This window comes from Equus asinus, chromosome X (genome assembly GCF_041296235.1).
Source record: "Equus asinus isolate D_3611 breed Donkey chromosome X, EquAss-T2T_v2, whole genome shotgun sequence".
Lineage (NCBI taxonomy): Eukaryota > Metazoa > Chordata > Mammalia > Perissodactyla > Equidae > Equus > Equus asinus.
The window spans coordinates 113,948,268-113,964,247 of record NC_091820.1 but is presented as its reverse complement, the minus strand read 5'-3'; the positions used below and the strand labels follow the sequence as shown (position 1 = coordinate 113,964,247).

The following is a 15,980-nucleotide window of genomic DNA, read 5'->3' as shown; positions in this document are numbered from 1 at the left end:
ACCAGGTTGGACTTCCAGAGAAGCAGGTGCTGAGAAGGAGTGCAAAAGGTTTCTTAGGGAATAACATCTGGGAAGGAATAGAGATGAAGAAGCAGGATTGAGCAGGGGGAGCCGTCAGACTGTGATGTGGACGCGACAAAGTCTCTGTCATCCCAATGGGGCTCTCTGGAGCAAATATTACTCATTAGAGAAGTCTTATGCTGAGTGGAAACAGCTAGGCTCTTGTACTACTGCTTTTCTGGGTCATTAGTTAGGGGTTGCTCCAAGAGCGTGTGACTTTGATTATCACTACTTTGCTCAGTTATTGGCTGTGGGCTGCTCCAACAAGAGTATGACCTTGGTTCAAAAGCTGAGGCAGATTCTGAAGATGCTAATTGCTGGAAGTTGCCAGCTACCTACACTCCTTGCAGCTGGGCAGTGAGGCCCTTCTTTCTTTTTTAAGGCAACCTCTTTTTGGTGAGGAAGATTGGCTGTGAGCTAACATCTGTTGCCAATCTTCCTCTTTTATTTTCCTCCCCAAAGCCCCAGTACATAGTTGTAAGTTATTCTAGTTCTTCTGTGTGGGATGCTTCCACAGCATGGCTTGATGAGTGCTGTATAGGTCCATGCCCAGGATCCAAACTGGTGAACCCCGGGCTGCTGGAGTGGAGCACGTGAACTTAAGCACTCGGCCACAGGGCTGGCCCCCAGTGAGTCCTTTCTTTAGGGGAGCTATGAGGGGTGCATAACTATCTCTGCCACATGGACTGAGCCTAATACCACTGTGTATGAGCTAAATTTATCTGTTTGGACTAAAATTTATATTGCCCACCCACTATTCAGTGGGTGAGTCTCACAAAGGAGATTAGATTTGCATATCTGAGTGTCCTGTGTGTGAACATATGACCTTGATAGAGTGCAGTAGCTTGGGGCATTGGCCAGGAAAGGCAGCCATGGGGTGGTGATGGTGACTAGTACAGGAGATACTCTATATCCAAAGGAAGCTGAGGGCTTGGCTGCCTGGCTGGTGAGGAATGAAGTAGGGCTTCTTTTGGGAAAAGAGAGACATTGAAAAGATGGCAGGCTGTCATCAAACTGCCTTTGATGACTGTCCTACTGTCCTCTCCACATGGTCCAATTCTCTGTGGCAATGGCAGGGGTAAGAAAAGAAATCTAAAGAATGGGTTGCTTAGGGTATTCTGAACACTTACACAAATACACATACTTGAATTTATATAAACTGAATGCACCCCCCCCCCCCATTCTTTCCTTGTTCTTTCTTGGATTCCATCCAGGTTCTACCTAATATCTCCCTCAGGGTGATCAAAACCATATCCCTGTATTACTATGTTTCAGAGAATGGTTTGGGGTCTTTGGCTTGCTTCTTTGCAGTCTGCACATTCCTTCCTTGGTGATGACACTAGTTGGTTTTCTTCCACATGAGTGCAAACCGATGCTGGAATCCAAAAGATGAGAAGAATCATATGCTTACTTTTCATCACATCTTACAGCTGTACAAGTTGATCTTAAACTGACTCATCTGTTTTTTCCCTGTCATTGTACTGTGGGTTCTGCTTTTGAGTGCAAGCCTATTTTTTCTCAGATTGTCAAATCCACCAATTAAAAAATTTATTAGATTTATTCTTATATTTTATTTTACTCTCCACCAATGGGGTTTTAAATCAAGATAGAGACTCTTAGAGAGCTTTTTCAAGGCAAATGAAAACAGGATTGAAACAAAAAAACAACCCACTAACTGGGAAAAAATATTTGCAAGTCATATGTCTGACAAAGGCTTAATATCCTTAATATATAAAGAACTCTCGCAACTCAATCACAAAACATCAAACAACCCAATCAAAAAATGGGCTGGAGACATGAACAGACATTTCTCCAAAGAAGATATACTGATGGCCAATAGGCACATGAAAAGATGCTCATCATCGCTGATCATCAGGGAAATGCAAATCAAAACTACACTAAGATATCACCTTACACCCGTTAGAATGACAAAAATATCTAAAACTAATAGCAACAAATGTTGGAGAGGTTGCGGAGAAAAAGGAACCCTCATACACAGCTGGTGGGAATGCAAACTGGTGCAGCCACTATGGAAAACAGTCTGGAGATTCCTCAAAAAACTAAAAATAGAACTACCATACGATCCAGCCATCCCACTACTGGGTATTTATCCAAAGAGCCTGAAGTCAGCAATCCCAAAAGTCCTGTGCACCCCAATGTTTATTGCAGCACTGTTTACAATAGCCAAGACCTGGAAGCAACCTAAGTGCCCATCAACAGACGAATGGATAAAGAAGATGTGGTACATATATACAATGGAATACTACTCAGTTGCAAAACAGAACAAAATCATTCCATTTGCAATAACATGGATGGACCTTGAGGGAATTATGTTAAGTGAAATAAGCCAGCAAGAGAAAGATAATCTGTGTATGACTCCACTCATATGAGGAATTTAAAACTATGGACCAAGAACAGTTTAGTGGATACCAGGGGAAAGGTGGGGTGGGGGGTGGGCACAAAGGGTGAAGTGGTGCACCTACAACATGACTGACAAACATTAATGTACAATTGAAATTTCACAAGATTGTAACCTATCAATAACTCAATAAAAAAAAACTGAAAAAAAAAAGATAGAGACTCTTAGAGGGAGCTCTGGTTTAGCAGTGGGGTAAGGGAAAGAGCAGAGATAATAGTTGTTGTGTTGGAAATGTTGAGTTTGATGTGCTTATGGGATAATGCAAGTGAGGAGGTTCATTAGACATTTGAATATACTGGTTTGGAGCTCAGGAGAATGTTTTGTGCCAGAAATGTAGACTTGGGAGACATAATATAGGTGAAAATGGAAGCGATGGGATAGCACTCAGGGAGAGTGTATAGAGTAAGAAGAGAGGAAGAAACATGGTAGAGCTCAGGAGAACACTGACATTAAGAGAAAGAAGAGGAGAGCAGGAAGTGGAAGAGAAATTAGCAACAGGAGGGTAGAAGGAAAACCAGGAGAGAGTGCTGTCACGGAAGTCCAAGGAATAGAGATTTCCAAGATGGGAGAGGTTAATAGCACCACATTCTGGAAAGAGATCAAATAAGATAATGACTACCAAGTAGGGTAAAGTAGGGGTTACCAAACTTTTTCTGTAGAGAGCACGTTAGTTAATATTCTAGACTTTGTGGGCAGTACTGCTGCAGCTACTCAATTCTGCCAGTGTAAGGTGAAAGCAGTTATAGACGATATGTAAATGAACAGGTGTGGCTGTGTTCTAGTAAAACTTTATTAACAAAAACAGGTGGTGGCCAGATTTAGCCTGTGGGCCAAAGTTTGCCATCCCTTGCTATAAAATATGGATTACAGTTTATTGATGACCTTGGCAAGAGCAGTTCCTGTAGAGTGGTGGGGCAGAAACCATAGTACAATTAAGAAAGAGGAGATGGGGTATAATAAGCTTTTCTGAAGCTATACTGTAAATGGCGGAAAATGTGGGTCTTAGGGGGCTTTCCCAGGTTTAGAGAGGTTTTCTAGTTTTTCAAGAAAACCAGCACTCTCATGGGGGAAGAACGTTTTGGAATATTTGTAAAATTGTTTCCCCCATCTGCCTACCTTCAAGCTTTTTGTGAGCTGCTGCCAGCGTTTTAATTGACTTGTTCAAGATAATGAATATTTATTAGGAAAAATTTAAATCAACCATTATGCTACAGGATTGAAGCTCAATGAAACCACTGCAGGGGTAGTTTTGCCAAAGCTGCTGACATGGGGAGAGGATTATTTCTTAAGCTGTCATTGCAGGTTCTTTTACACTTTTATAGCTCAGGCATCGTGAGTCAACAAATAAGCAAATATGCCCTGCACAGAGGGCAGGCAGGCTGGCAGAAAAGCACTCATTCTGAGGTTCTCAGTGGCTAGAGGCTTAAAGGGGCTGGGTATGATTCCTCAGTTGCAAAGGCTTACAGCTTTTGAAGCATAACAGTGTTAGTAGGCTTGGGACAATGACAGACCCTCTATAATACCTCCCTCTATCCTCTCCTAACAACAGTGCTCTCCCAGGGAGCCTTTCGAGAAAGTTCAAGTGCCCTGTGTCTTCACTGAATATAAATGTCTTGTCTATGACTCCTAGTCTTAGATGTACAGGAAGTCTCCTGGCACCTCATTCTTTCACTTTCAGTTCTAGAGGCAAGTTTCATTAATTTTCAGTGCCACCCATCACTCTCTTCCAAGACCTTGCCTTTCTTTCAATCCAGAATGATAGAGGTGAAACTGTAAGTCTTTCCAGTGCCCCAGATTCACAAGCGATTTCCTGATGGGATGCTAAGTTCTATGTGTGCCCACAATGGAATGCAGATAAATTGCTGCTGAGTGGCATATCTGCCAAGTGATCTGATAATAAATTGGTGCCCAGGAAGACCAGTCCAACAGAGTGAAAATAAGAGGGGAGAGGTATGTCCCCAGAGTAGCTGCATAGCTGGCTCAGGTTTTGAAAGTAACTCTCCAACCGTTAATAAGTTTTGGAGGTATAACTGGTTTCTGACCCTTATGATAGAGCATATTAATGCATCTTCTGCTTTCCTGAGTTGGAATTCTGAAGAATAACAGTTTTGCTTCTTGCTTCTCAATTTGTCCTCCTCCTCCTCTGTGTTCATCTCCTGAAGTCACAGTCAACGCTTTCCCCTGACCCAATATCAGGAATGTGACTTGCAGCACCATTTCTTCCATGATGTTACCAAGGTTCCCCTAAATACATTTGCCCTTCCTGTTTGAAGATTGTACTATAGACAGACCGTGATCAGATGTGAGTCTTGACAGGCAAGAAAATCAATGCAGAGACCAAGAGGCGTTCTCCTTTTGTCCACTGGGGGAGTGTGACATTTGAAGCTCAAGAGCTTTTTGTAGACCTGGTTGGCAAGGCTGACCCTATGTGTCAGCAAGATATATAGCTACCTACAGTCTAATTTGAGAACGACGAAAAGTACTCCTTTTGCTTCCTCCTTTCTCCAAGGAGGAAAAAAAACCAAACCCCACCTGAACCAAAATTACACTCCACTATAGTCTGCCACAGCACCTACGAGGAGCTTCTCTTTTGGGGTAAGGAATTGGAGTTCCTGTTAAAATAGAAATCTACTATTTTGGAAGATCCAGGGACATCATTTGGTACTTGAATTGATTTCATCAGCCACCAAGGGGACCATCCCTCTAATCTAGTCACTGAATCTGCTCCCTTAGAGAATCAGTTCTCTTCTGGTGGGACTGCTATGGGTGTCCTAATCAAAGAAAAGGAAAGCAATTGAAGAGTTATAAAGTGTGATGGTTTACCAGCTAATCAGCATTTCAGAGGACAGTGGAAATGGTAGTAATATGCTGAAGCTTACAGACCAAATTAACCACAGTGTGTTTCTATCAGCCTACACTCCAGAATCTTCGAGTTTTCCTTTCCCACTCTGGTTTTTCTTCCTCTCCAAGGCCTTCTGTTCCTTGTTCCCTAGCTCCCTAACCCCAGATATCTTTCTTTCTTTATCCCTCTAGCATCTCAACTGCACTTTTCTTCTTTTCTGGCTCAGTTGCAAATTATCCCCTTCCCTTTCCTCCAGTCATTATCCCCGTTTTCTATGGTGACCATAATATAGAACTGTTCTATATTTAAACACTTGCTTTATTTATTGGATCAAACTGTATTCCATGTTTAGAATTTACAAATCAGACTAGATCATTAGCCTTTTGTTTCTCTCTCAGAAACATTCTAAAATCAGTATAGTCCTAAAGTTGTTATTTTTTCCCCCACCTCCCAGATCAGTGACCCTTGGTGGAATTAAGCTTTTCCAATGGGACATTAAGTTGTTAGCAGTCATTGAGGCAGCAACACAAAACTGAGCCAATTAACTAAGAGTACTAGGACGTATACTTTGTGATGACATGGGAAAGTAATTGGAAATGTTTTTGAGGTTCGTCAGTCGCAAGTTTGAGCACTTTCTTGGGAGGTCAGATCTGGAGATGGGAGGATTGGGGACCAAGGTTAGGGTCAAGACAGGCCTCTGAGCAGAGGGTCCCAAAGGGTGGAAGAGACAAAGAATGGGAATGGGAGGCCCTGAAGTCAAACTTTTCCTCCTTTGCATATGAAGGCGTGCTTCTTGCTGTTTGTAGACACCATCTCACTGTTGGTGATCCAGACAAACCTAATCTAAGGTTTTGGTGGTACAGCTCCATTTAGGTTGAGGCGTCTGAGTCTGACTACAGTTGCAGTTGGGGTGAGGAGAGGCATAATCCTTTGTGAAAAGCACCAGTAAGGTAACTGTTCAGGCATTGGCAAAGCTTCTGGTAGGAAGTAAATTAGTGAATAATAATTCCTTGGCACCTGCATCCGAGTAAATTTTAAGCAGTTAGTCAAAGCATAGAAACAGAATTCTTTCTTTACAACTTTATTTACAAAATGTATTAAAACTTTGTACAATACCTCATGGCAATGAGGCTCCGTAATTTATGCCCACACATGCAATTTACGCTTTTACAGCCATTAGTTTGCTTGGCAATTTTTCTGTTCACTGAAGTACAGCTTTAACAACAAAAAGAAAAGAATTGGAAAAAAAAATCCTCAAGTGACTACCGCCAAACTCCCATAGCTTGAAGTTAGTAGCAGAAATTTGAAGCAATCAATGTTTTTTTAAACATGCAAATTTTTTAAAAATAACAAACCAATTTACCCGCCTCTTCATTCTTAGTGAAGTTTCCTCTCTGAAAAACTGATTTGAGTCAATAAACATACATTTCTCTTTATACAGTGCCTATGAAAATGTTTGTGTGTAGGTTGGTTGGTTTGTTTTATACAACTTCATATTCGCACAGCGTTAGCTTCCCGCGCTGGGACATTATAGCATTCAGAAGTTGAAAATCACAGTTTCATGAAAACAAAACAAAACAAAAACACAACAGCTTTCTTTTTTTTGTTCAATACCATTTAAAATTTGACAAGTGAGTTATTCGCTTATGACACAATTTTTGGAATGAAAGTTTATATTACACTTTTCTGGAAACGTTTCGTTGGAACGAGACTTCTTCCTTTCTTTTCTGAAGACAAGAGCAAAATGTTCAGTGAGTCAACTAAGCATCTAAAGGTCACACTTGGAAAATGACTTCAAGCTCCTAGTTTTTACAGTCTGGAAACTTCCCAATGCACATCACTGATGAGAGCAAACTACTGAACTACAGAAAGCATATGTCGTTATATAGGAGGTAATTAGTGAGCGGAGACTATTTCCTTTGACTGGTCTGATGATGCCAACGGCAGGTACGCAACTAGTTACTTGATAGCCCGTGGAGCAGTGGAGTGATCTTCTGAGTCAGTAGAGAGACTGCTCCAAGCAAGGACCTGGGAGTGATGCTGAGGCCCTCAGTTTAGCGTAGGTTTGGGAATGCATTTTAGTCTTTGCAAACTAGAAAAGGACACATGCAGTCTGACGGAGAGCCACGGGCAACAACAGGCAACAGCTGGTAAGACAGACCTAGCAAGAGTAAAGTCAGATTGAGAACTGTGGTCTGAACTCACTGGCCCGCCCTGCAATGCGGTCCTGTCTCCGTGGTGTACACTTGAAAGGCATACTTAGCAGAGAAAGCAGAGCTAAACACAGTGTTGTTTCTGAGAAAGATATTCTAAACACATTTGGGAGTATAGGCAGCATTTCCCTCACCTCAATGCTAAATACTCAGCTATATTGACTTAAAATGCACACTGAAGCAAGAAAAACAGATCTGTGAGCTGAAATTCCAGGCTTCTTGGAAAGCTCCGGGATCCGTTTTAGGAAAGCACCGTGAGGTATGCCTGATAGTGCCCCGTCCCTTGCTACACACAAACGTCAATTTCGAAAGCTCTGTTAATCCCTTCATCGAGTGGGAAGTTATCAAAGCATTTTCACGAAACCATTTCAAGAACACAGAGAAGTCACCGTTTAGTCCCTTTTCCAAAGTGTTTGAATTTTCTTAAGTGTTGAATTTACATTCTAAAGATATACACATTTCAGTAACGTTGAAAGTAAATAGGGTGCACAGAACATCACCACCCACAGGAAATACCAAAAACATCTGGTCAGCAGATCCTAGAAGAAATGCCAGTCTGTCTTCCCAAACACAGTCAGAGATTTTTTTTTTATCAGGAGGAATTATTTTAGCTAAGATGGGCCTATTTGCTGAATTGGAATTTTAAATTTGTGTGTGAGTGTATTAAAGAACATGGTGTTTGTTTACTGTGCAGTGGTATCAAAGAATGGCTTTTGTTGAACTGATTTTTTAATAAGATTTTTTTCGCATACTGGAATCTTGCATGTCCATTTTTTTGTTGGTTTTATTTTAATTTTTTTCAAGCAAAGCAAAAAGATTTCAATGATGGTTTGCATTGTCGCGAGTCTCAGAGTGTTCCATAAGGCACTGAAGGAAAAAAAAATCAGTTTTTCCTATTGAAAGGTCATTGCACCATCAGCAATATTCGTGTCATGCCGGACACCAAGGAGAGTGAAGTCTGGCTCAGGATCCTTGAAGCAGCCACGTGTTCGGTGATCCTCTTGTCACACGCCTCCAGTGGGAAGGGATCTGCAAAGGCAAGGGGGAAGTCTAAATTTGAATGGGCCTTCTATTGGGAATTGACAAGTTTATTATGGCTCAGTCTGTCTTGGACAAGAACTGCGGCTGTTTCCTCAAACTGGCATCTCTGGTTTGCATCTGGCTTTTGGCAACAGGTCTGTTTAAATTCTTTCACCTGATGCAAATGCTTTGCAATCGGTTAAATCAGGTTCGTTCTCTACTATGCATTGGACTAAGGAATATACAGGCCTTGCGTGAAGTCTAACTCAAAACATGAATCACTTAGGATGTAGGTATACTAGAAAGTAGCATTTAAATAGAGATATTCAGGACTACTACCTACAGAGTGCCTTCTGATTGCAGAACCTGTGACAAAGGACTGTTTGTCTGGGACAGAGAGTAAACAGTGTTCTATGGCTTGCTCGATTGAAATCTATCTGACTGTGAGAAGAAAATTTGCTGCTCATTGCTGGAAAGGTGACACTTTGTTTCTCTTAATACCTACAACCTTAGTTATTAAAGTCTGAAAATAGCACACGGACTTTAAAGAGACAGCACATTCCAGGAAGAGGCCAGAACAGTGATACCCGTGCAGGGGCTTGGCATCTACAGGGTCTTTGCCCTAATACTGTGGGCCTGATTAAGATGCTGATGCTGCCCTCCTCTTGGAGGCATTAACTAGTGCGCGGGATTTATTTGCCCCGACTCTGAAAACTCAAGGCCCCTTTCCTCCCTCCTCTTCAAGCTCACATCCCTCCTCTCCCTCCTTTCCTTCTACGCTAATGGGACCCATCTTTTTCCTCCTGAGCTAACAGTGAATTTCGTCCCAAAGGAATGACATAATCATTTTCTACCACTGGCCTTGGAATAAAAGTATCTGTAAGAAGAATGTCAAAGACACTGCTGAAGGCCAAAAGCCCCAAAGAAGACAGAATAAGACTAACATGGAAGTTGGTATCCTCTTCCTTGGAATCCTTAGAGTCCTGAGTCATATCTATCCCAGAAGCTTGGAGAAATTTTATATCAATAGCAGAAAAATCAGAGTCCCCTTCTCTCTCTTCATTGGCCTCGGCATGTCATTAGCTAGCTGTGTAACTTTGGGAAAGCCTCCTAATCTCTCAATGCCTCAGTTTCCTGCTTTTAAATAGGGATAGATGAAGTACTGTCACTGAAGTAAAAGTCATCTGGGGACAAAGAACATCACTACCTCAGTTATCCAGAATGTGTTTTCCATTTAACATAAGATGACCTCTTATGGGAAAACATCCGCAGCAAGAATGTCTATGCACATAAGCTGCAGAAGGAAAATTGATCACTTTGAAAATGGGCTGCATGAACAAAGTTAATATTTTCTAGGAAGACTAAATAGAACCATCTTAGAAGAAACATGAAAATCTTTTTCCTTAACTCCAAGCATCTTGAGGTCTTGAAAGTGAGAATTTCAAAAATATCATTGAAAAAAACAAAGAAGCCAGAAGTAGCTGTGAACAGTAATGAAAAACTGGAAAGAATTTCTTAGAACAATAAACAGAGTCAACCCTAGGGTGCAGTGAATTTGGAACACTTGGCAGTTGCTCATTTGCCAAGGCATGCTTGGGCCACACCTCCAGTGCTTGGTCAGTAAGGCAGAGAGGCAGCAGATAGTCAAGAGGCTATCTGCTCCCTAGTGGGTGCTGTATCTGAGGCTGAGGCACGTGTTCCCACAGTGAGTCCAATAATCCTGACTCTACTCTGATCCATAGAAAATGAGAGATGACCCCCTCCTCTTTCAAGGATGCCTTTTTATTAAGTAGATTTCACCTGGATCATATTTTTGCAGGTGAGTTGTCCTTGAGTCATTCTTCCTGAAGAATTACTGGTACCATAAACTCCCAAGGCTGGATCTGATAATTAGCAATAAAAGTAAAATCTCAGGATGCCTTTCCATCTCTGTGGCCCTGAATAGACCCTGACAGATTTAGGCCAACTCAGAACTGGAAGCCTGGTAACTGGGTAACAAATTAGAAGTCACGTAAGAGATATTCCAGAACTTTTTGGGAAATAAAAGATGAATGATTGAAGAGTTCACCCTTCATTTAACCAGCATTCTCCTAATACTACCTCACCAAATTGGCTGAGGACAGCAGAGAGTTTTCTGTTTCCTGCTCAGCCTGCTTTGTGCCTCTGGACTGACACATGTAAGGTTTTTCCGGCATCTTCCAAGGCTTTTCCTTCTTGTCTGGAGATTTCACACAGGCTTGGAAGACAGATTTGTTTGCAGAGACATTTCCCAGGTTTCCCAGGTTTGCCAAGGGGCTAGCTAACTGTGCTGTAACCACATTGGCATCAATGTCTATTAAAATGTTATTTTTGCCTCAATTTTCCTGAATTTTGCTTCACAAAATGGATCAACTGAAATGACTACAGGAAAGCCAGAGAGCCAGAAGTTGTGGCAAGTTCATTTCTGAGGCTCTTCCCCCAGGTTTGATGTTCTGGGCCTCTACTTTAGGACTGCAACGTTCTACCCAAAGGTTTGCTGATCTCAGTTTTTTTCTTTCCCTTTTCCTTCCTTCCTTCTGTTTGTTCTATTTTTCTTTCCTTCTCTCTCTGTCTCGGCCTCCCTTTCTCTCTTTCCTTCCCTCCCTGCCTCCCTTCCTCCCTCCCTTTCCCGTTCCTTCCTTTCTTTCTTTCCTTCAGTTACATGCTCTGAGATAATTGTCTCTAGAAGCTTACTACTCCCTGGACCAGCAGCATCAACATGACCTTGGAGCTTGTGAAAAATGTAGACTCTCAGGCCCCATTCCAGACCTGCTGAATCAGGATCTGCACCTTTATGAGATCCCCAGGTGATTCACATGCACATTGACATTTGAGAAGCTCTGCTCTGGGGCTTTAACAAGAGACTGAGGTTACAGCAGTTGGGGAGTAGGGACCTAGATTCTCAGATAGAATGGCTGATAATAAAGAGAGTCTGGAGGCCATGTGACCCTGAGCCCTGATACCCTTCTGTTTCAGAAAGATTCTTTCTGGGGAAAGTAGGAGTGATTGAATATATAACCTCATATCAAGTACATAGGAAGTGGGGCATACAGAGCCTCGGTGAAGCCCCTCAAGACTTTTTTGTAAACAGGACTTTTTTGGTAAACATAGCTTTAGGATCTGCTCTCCATTTGACAGGATCCCCTTGGGGTTTCAAGGTTCCTGCAGACTACCATGCCATGGGTGGCTGGAGGCAGCCTGGTTTAGTAAAGAATATAGCTATAGGAGGAAGAAGGGCTGGGTTCTAGTCTCAGAACTGCCACTATCTAGTTATGTTGCCTTGAGCAAATAACTTGATGTGGCTGGGTCTTAGTTACCTGAAAGGGAAAATACTTTCTGACCCATTATCTCAAATGAGATGGGAGAGCACTTGGAAAACTGCTAAGCAGATTTAAGGTGTATTATTTCTTTGGATGCCAGTATCTCAGAATTTAGGATAATTAAGCTAGGCTGAAATTACTCATGTACTATCCTATGAAAAAGCAAATAACGTGCCCCAAATTGTAATGGACCTATATAACCTACTCAGGAGTAAAATATTTTAAGCACACTGGAACATTGAATGCTTGCATGCAAACAATGCTGACTACAGATGAATTCATGTATTATACATTCTACAGTGCAATGGGAACACTTTGTTAGTGGGTTAGTTCAGCGTACTGAGTATGTTGTGGCAAAAGGCCCCAGTCTGTAGCAGGAAAGAACAACCAGCAACTTCATCAAACAAGATAGCTTTCCATGGTGAAGACGCATGATTTATTCAGATGAAATATTATTTAAAATTGGCTGAATTTAGATCTACAATGTGAAATATAAGGAGGTCAAAATACAAATGCATTTGTAGAGATGCAAGCACATTGACACTGACGCAAAAAATCTCCCCCCTAAAATAAGGGCTATGAAGTTGCTAATTATCCTGTTCCACTTCAGATAGGTGTGTTAGTGATGACAGATGCACTTGAAGGTAACAAGACTATATTCTTTTAAACACTTCCAGAATGGAGATGTTATCCTAATTCAAGCTTGCCTTTGAACACGTCTGAGTTATTGGAGGTGGGGCGGGGGGAGGATGTGGCTGTAGCTGCCAGAGTCAAGGTGGCATCAGTTAGGTTCATCTAAGTATGAATTTGAGGGCAGCCAGCAGCAGGGAGCCTAGACTGTTCTTTGGGAGACACTTACCTGAACATCAGTTCCAAGAAAGGGACAACAAAGGAACTCAAAGATTAAAGAAATCGTCTCAAGCTTACACTTAAGAGAACCACCACTCCCCTGTGGAAACACTGCATTTCTCCAGGTGGCAGTGCCCCACTTTCATACCTCACTGTAACATCAGCACCAGAGCAGCTGCTTTCTCTAGAGCTGCACTGTCCAATACGGTAGTCACTAGCCACATGTGACTATTGAACACTTGATATGTGGCTAGTATGAGTGGAGATGTGCCATAAGTATAAAATACACCCCATATTGTTAAGATTTAGTATGAAGAAATGAATGTAAAACGTCCCATCATTTTTATACTGATAATATGTTGGAATGGTATTTTGGATTAAATAAAATATATTATTAATTTCACTCGTGTTACTTTTTAAACTGTGGCTACTAGAGCATTTAAAACTACATGTGTGGTTCACATATGTGACTCACAAATATTTCTGTTGAACAGCACTGCTCTAGAGAATTTTTTTCCCTTTTGGGTCACAGACCACAATTTAATAACAACTATGCTATTAGGAAAGCACCACCGCCTAATAAGAAAGCACAACCATTGTTTTCAAAGAATCAAATGGTTGCAAAGAGTAGACAATGCTTGAAACAATAAACCAAACCAAAAAAACAAAGAAAGAAGAAAAAAGAAAGAGATTAACAAACAGTAATGTAAGGCTGATTAGTTTACTAGACCTTAACCGTACCCCTAGATCTTAACACTCTCTGTTCCATACACGTTGTAGCCTTCTCTGTATGTAGCGTAATTTTGAGTGTTGGTGGCAGGAGCAGGCTTAAAGTTTTGGGTGTTCTTTGTGAGTTTCATGCGTTTGGACTCTGCCCGTGATTTGTAACAGAATTCTATCAAAGCCACCATCATGGCCAGCCCCAGACCTCCGACAAGTATATAGAAAACGCCCGCCACATTGCTCAGGCTCAGAGCGCTGGTCTTGTCCTAAGAGAAATGAACAACGTGATTAGTTCTTGGGGAAAACAAAGGCAATGGGACATTATAATACATTACAACAGTATAGGATAGTTCTAAGTTGTAAAATAACTAAACATTGATGTGTTATGATTCAATTCTGGCAACTGCCTGATGTTTCACAATGGCCAGCAAAATGGTAGATTGTGCTTCTGTTGATTTTGTAATCCTCACCTAAATGTTCCTTTATTTTGACTCTTTCAATCCTCTAGTACCTCAAAATGGTGTCAATAACCAAATAAAACACAGCACTTGGCCATGGGAGCAAAAGAGTAAACACAAGCACAATAAACCAGCCTCAATAAACACCATTTGCCAGAGTTGAGCAGTGACATAATCTCTATAAATGTAACACTCTTTTCATTTGGGAACTTGAAGCACTCTTTCCCCTCTCTGCCCCGCAACACCCCTTTCTTCCTTGTTCTCCCTGTGACAAACTCGTCAACAACCAGTCTTTAAGACACCAGGTGAGAATATTAGAGAGTCCTGATATTCTTGTCTGGGGAGTTATTTCACAGGGTTTGTTTAAAAAGGATTAAATTTCCCTTTTCTCCCAGTGGCTGAGAAATTGTTCCCTTTGGGGACCAGCTGATAAATACATATCCTCAGGGCAGCAAGTCTTTGTGTTGCTGGAACAAGGGTGCAGCACAAAGACTTGGCACCCTTCCATCTGCCTGAGAGTTGAAGGAAATTGTCAGGAGGACCCATTGGGTCCTGAATTGGCTCCATACACATCAGAAAGGTTTTCCAGGAGGCTGATGATTAAAACAAAAATCCAGCTCATTTTCAGCTTTTACTCCAGGGAATGTAATGAATAATTTAAAATATACTACACGTCTCTGCTTTCTATTTAAAATGGGGGAGGGGGGGAAATTGAGGAAGCCCATCAGTGAATTTCAGGTCAAACAGCAAATCTGACTAAGCTATCTGTCTGTATGAAAAAGCAAAAACTGAACTGCTGAACAATGGAAAGAGAAAAGTTGGTGCTTTGAGCCCTACCTTGAGGTAGGACACACCAAGGGCCAGGAGCCTTTCTTTGAAAAAAATAAAATAAAATAGCATTTTGTAGTCTTTTTAGAGGGAGTGTAACCATTTTGCTGCTGAATGCAATTGAATGGAATACCCAAATTGTTAAGTCATTCAATTGAGTATCTTATTCAAATGATAGCACAGTGAGTAGATGATGGCCATTGCTGATACTCAATACTCGTGGCTCAGCTAGTCTTGATATGATTTAAAGATGATATGGCCATGTCTTGATTCTATTTTCATGGGAGCCAGGCTTGTACTTGTTCACCTTAATAAACAGGCCAATTGGAATTGAATGGCATGGTAGGGAAGGGGGATATGGGTGTGCCTCCTCTCTATAACAACCTTGCAAATAGTCACTCTTCTAGGATGAATGACAGCTAGATAAGTGGTAAGAATTTCTGTCACTTATGAGAAAATGAATCATCACCTTAAGGAGGCTGGTGAGGCTATCTGCAAGGCTGTTCCACAGTCCATGAGGAAATGGACCAAGTTCTGGTAACCCTCCCTCTCCCATTAGATTTTTATATGTATGTGATATTTGATGGGGAAAAGGTGTCCTTTGACATAAGCCACATAAGCTGTAGCAACAAGAACAGTTTCAGGTTCCATATATTTGTTTCACAGAATTCCCTGTTGTAGGATGTAGAAAACCAGTAGCAAAATGGTTCACCGCACAGGGAAAATGAGTGGCATTTCATGAAATGAATTAACCGATACCACAATATTAGTTCAAAGAAAGGAAAGGCAAAAATTGAAACTGAAAAGAACTTTCTTAGGGGAGCAAAGGGGGGCAGGAAGGAGGCGGGGAAGAGTGTTTCATGCTTATCAATGTGATGTTATCCTGACAATGTGTACCCTTAAGGAGCATGCGACTAAATTCTAAAAGTATTATGTACAGAGATTCAAATGACACCTTTGGAAGAGAGAACTGTGACAGACTTAATGAGATTCGAGATCCAAATAGAGGCTGAACTCAAAACGACAGCAGCTGGGAGGAGGCTAATCATTCTACTTACAGAGACTAGTCTTTGTTATTTCTTTGACTGTTTTCAGATGGGATCGACATAATATATCAATAACCAAAGGTGTTTACTACAAAGTCTCTGACACTGTAAGAGGTTAAGAAAAAGTACTGTCACAACTGGATCTTTCATTTTTTTGGTTGTTGTTGTTGTTGTTCGATTTTCT

At 41.4% G+C, this 15,980-nt stretch overlaps 1 protein-coding gene across 5 annotated transcripts in view; it reads right to left on the bottom strand.

The window, feature by feature from the left end:
* Positions 1–6,362: 6,362 nt before the first annotated feature.
* Positions 6,363–15,980, bottom strand: part of GRIA3 (glutamate ionotropic receptor AMPA type subunit 3) — a 272,052-nt gene continuing 262,434 nt past the window's right edge. For 4 of the 5 annotated variants that reach the window (XR_011499627.1, XM_070502043.1, XM_044763538.2 and 1 more), the window contains 2 exons: positions 13,483–13,730; positions 6,363–8,563 (listed from right to left, as the gene is read on the bottom strand). Coding sequence is in view for 4 of the 5 variants with exons in the window: in XM_070502043.1 (XP_070358144.1) it covers positions 13,485–13,730 (246 nt within the window). In the remaining variant the exon portion in view is untranslated. The remainder of the gene's footprint in view (positions 8,564–13,482; positions 13,731–15,980) is intronic. The other variant, XM_014839206.3, reaches the window with a different exon arrangement.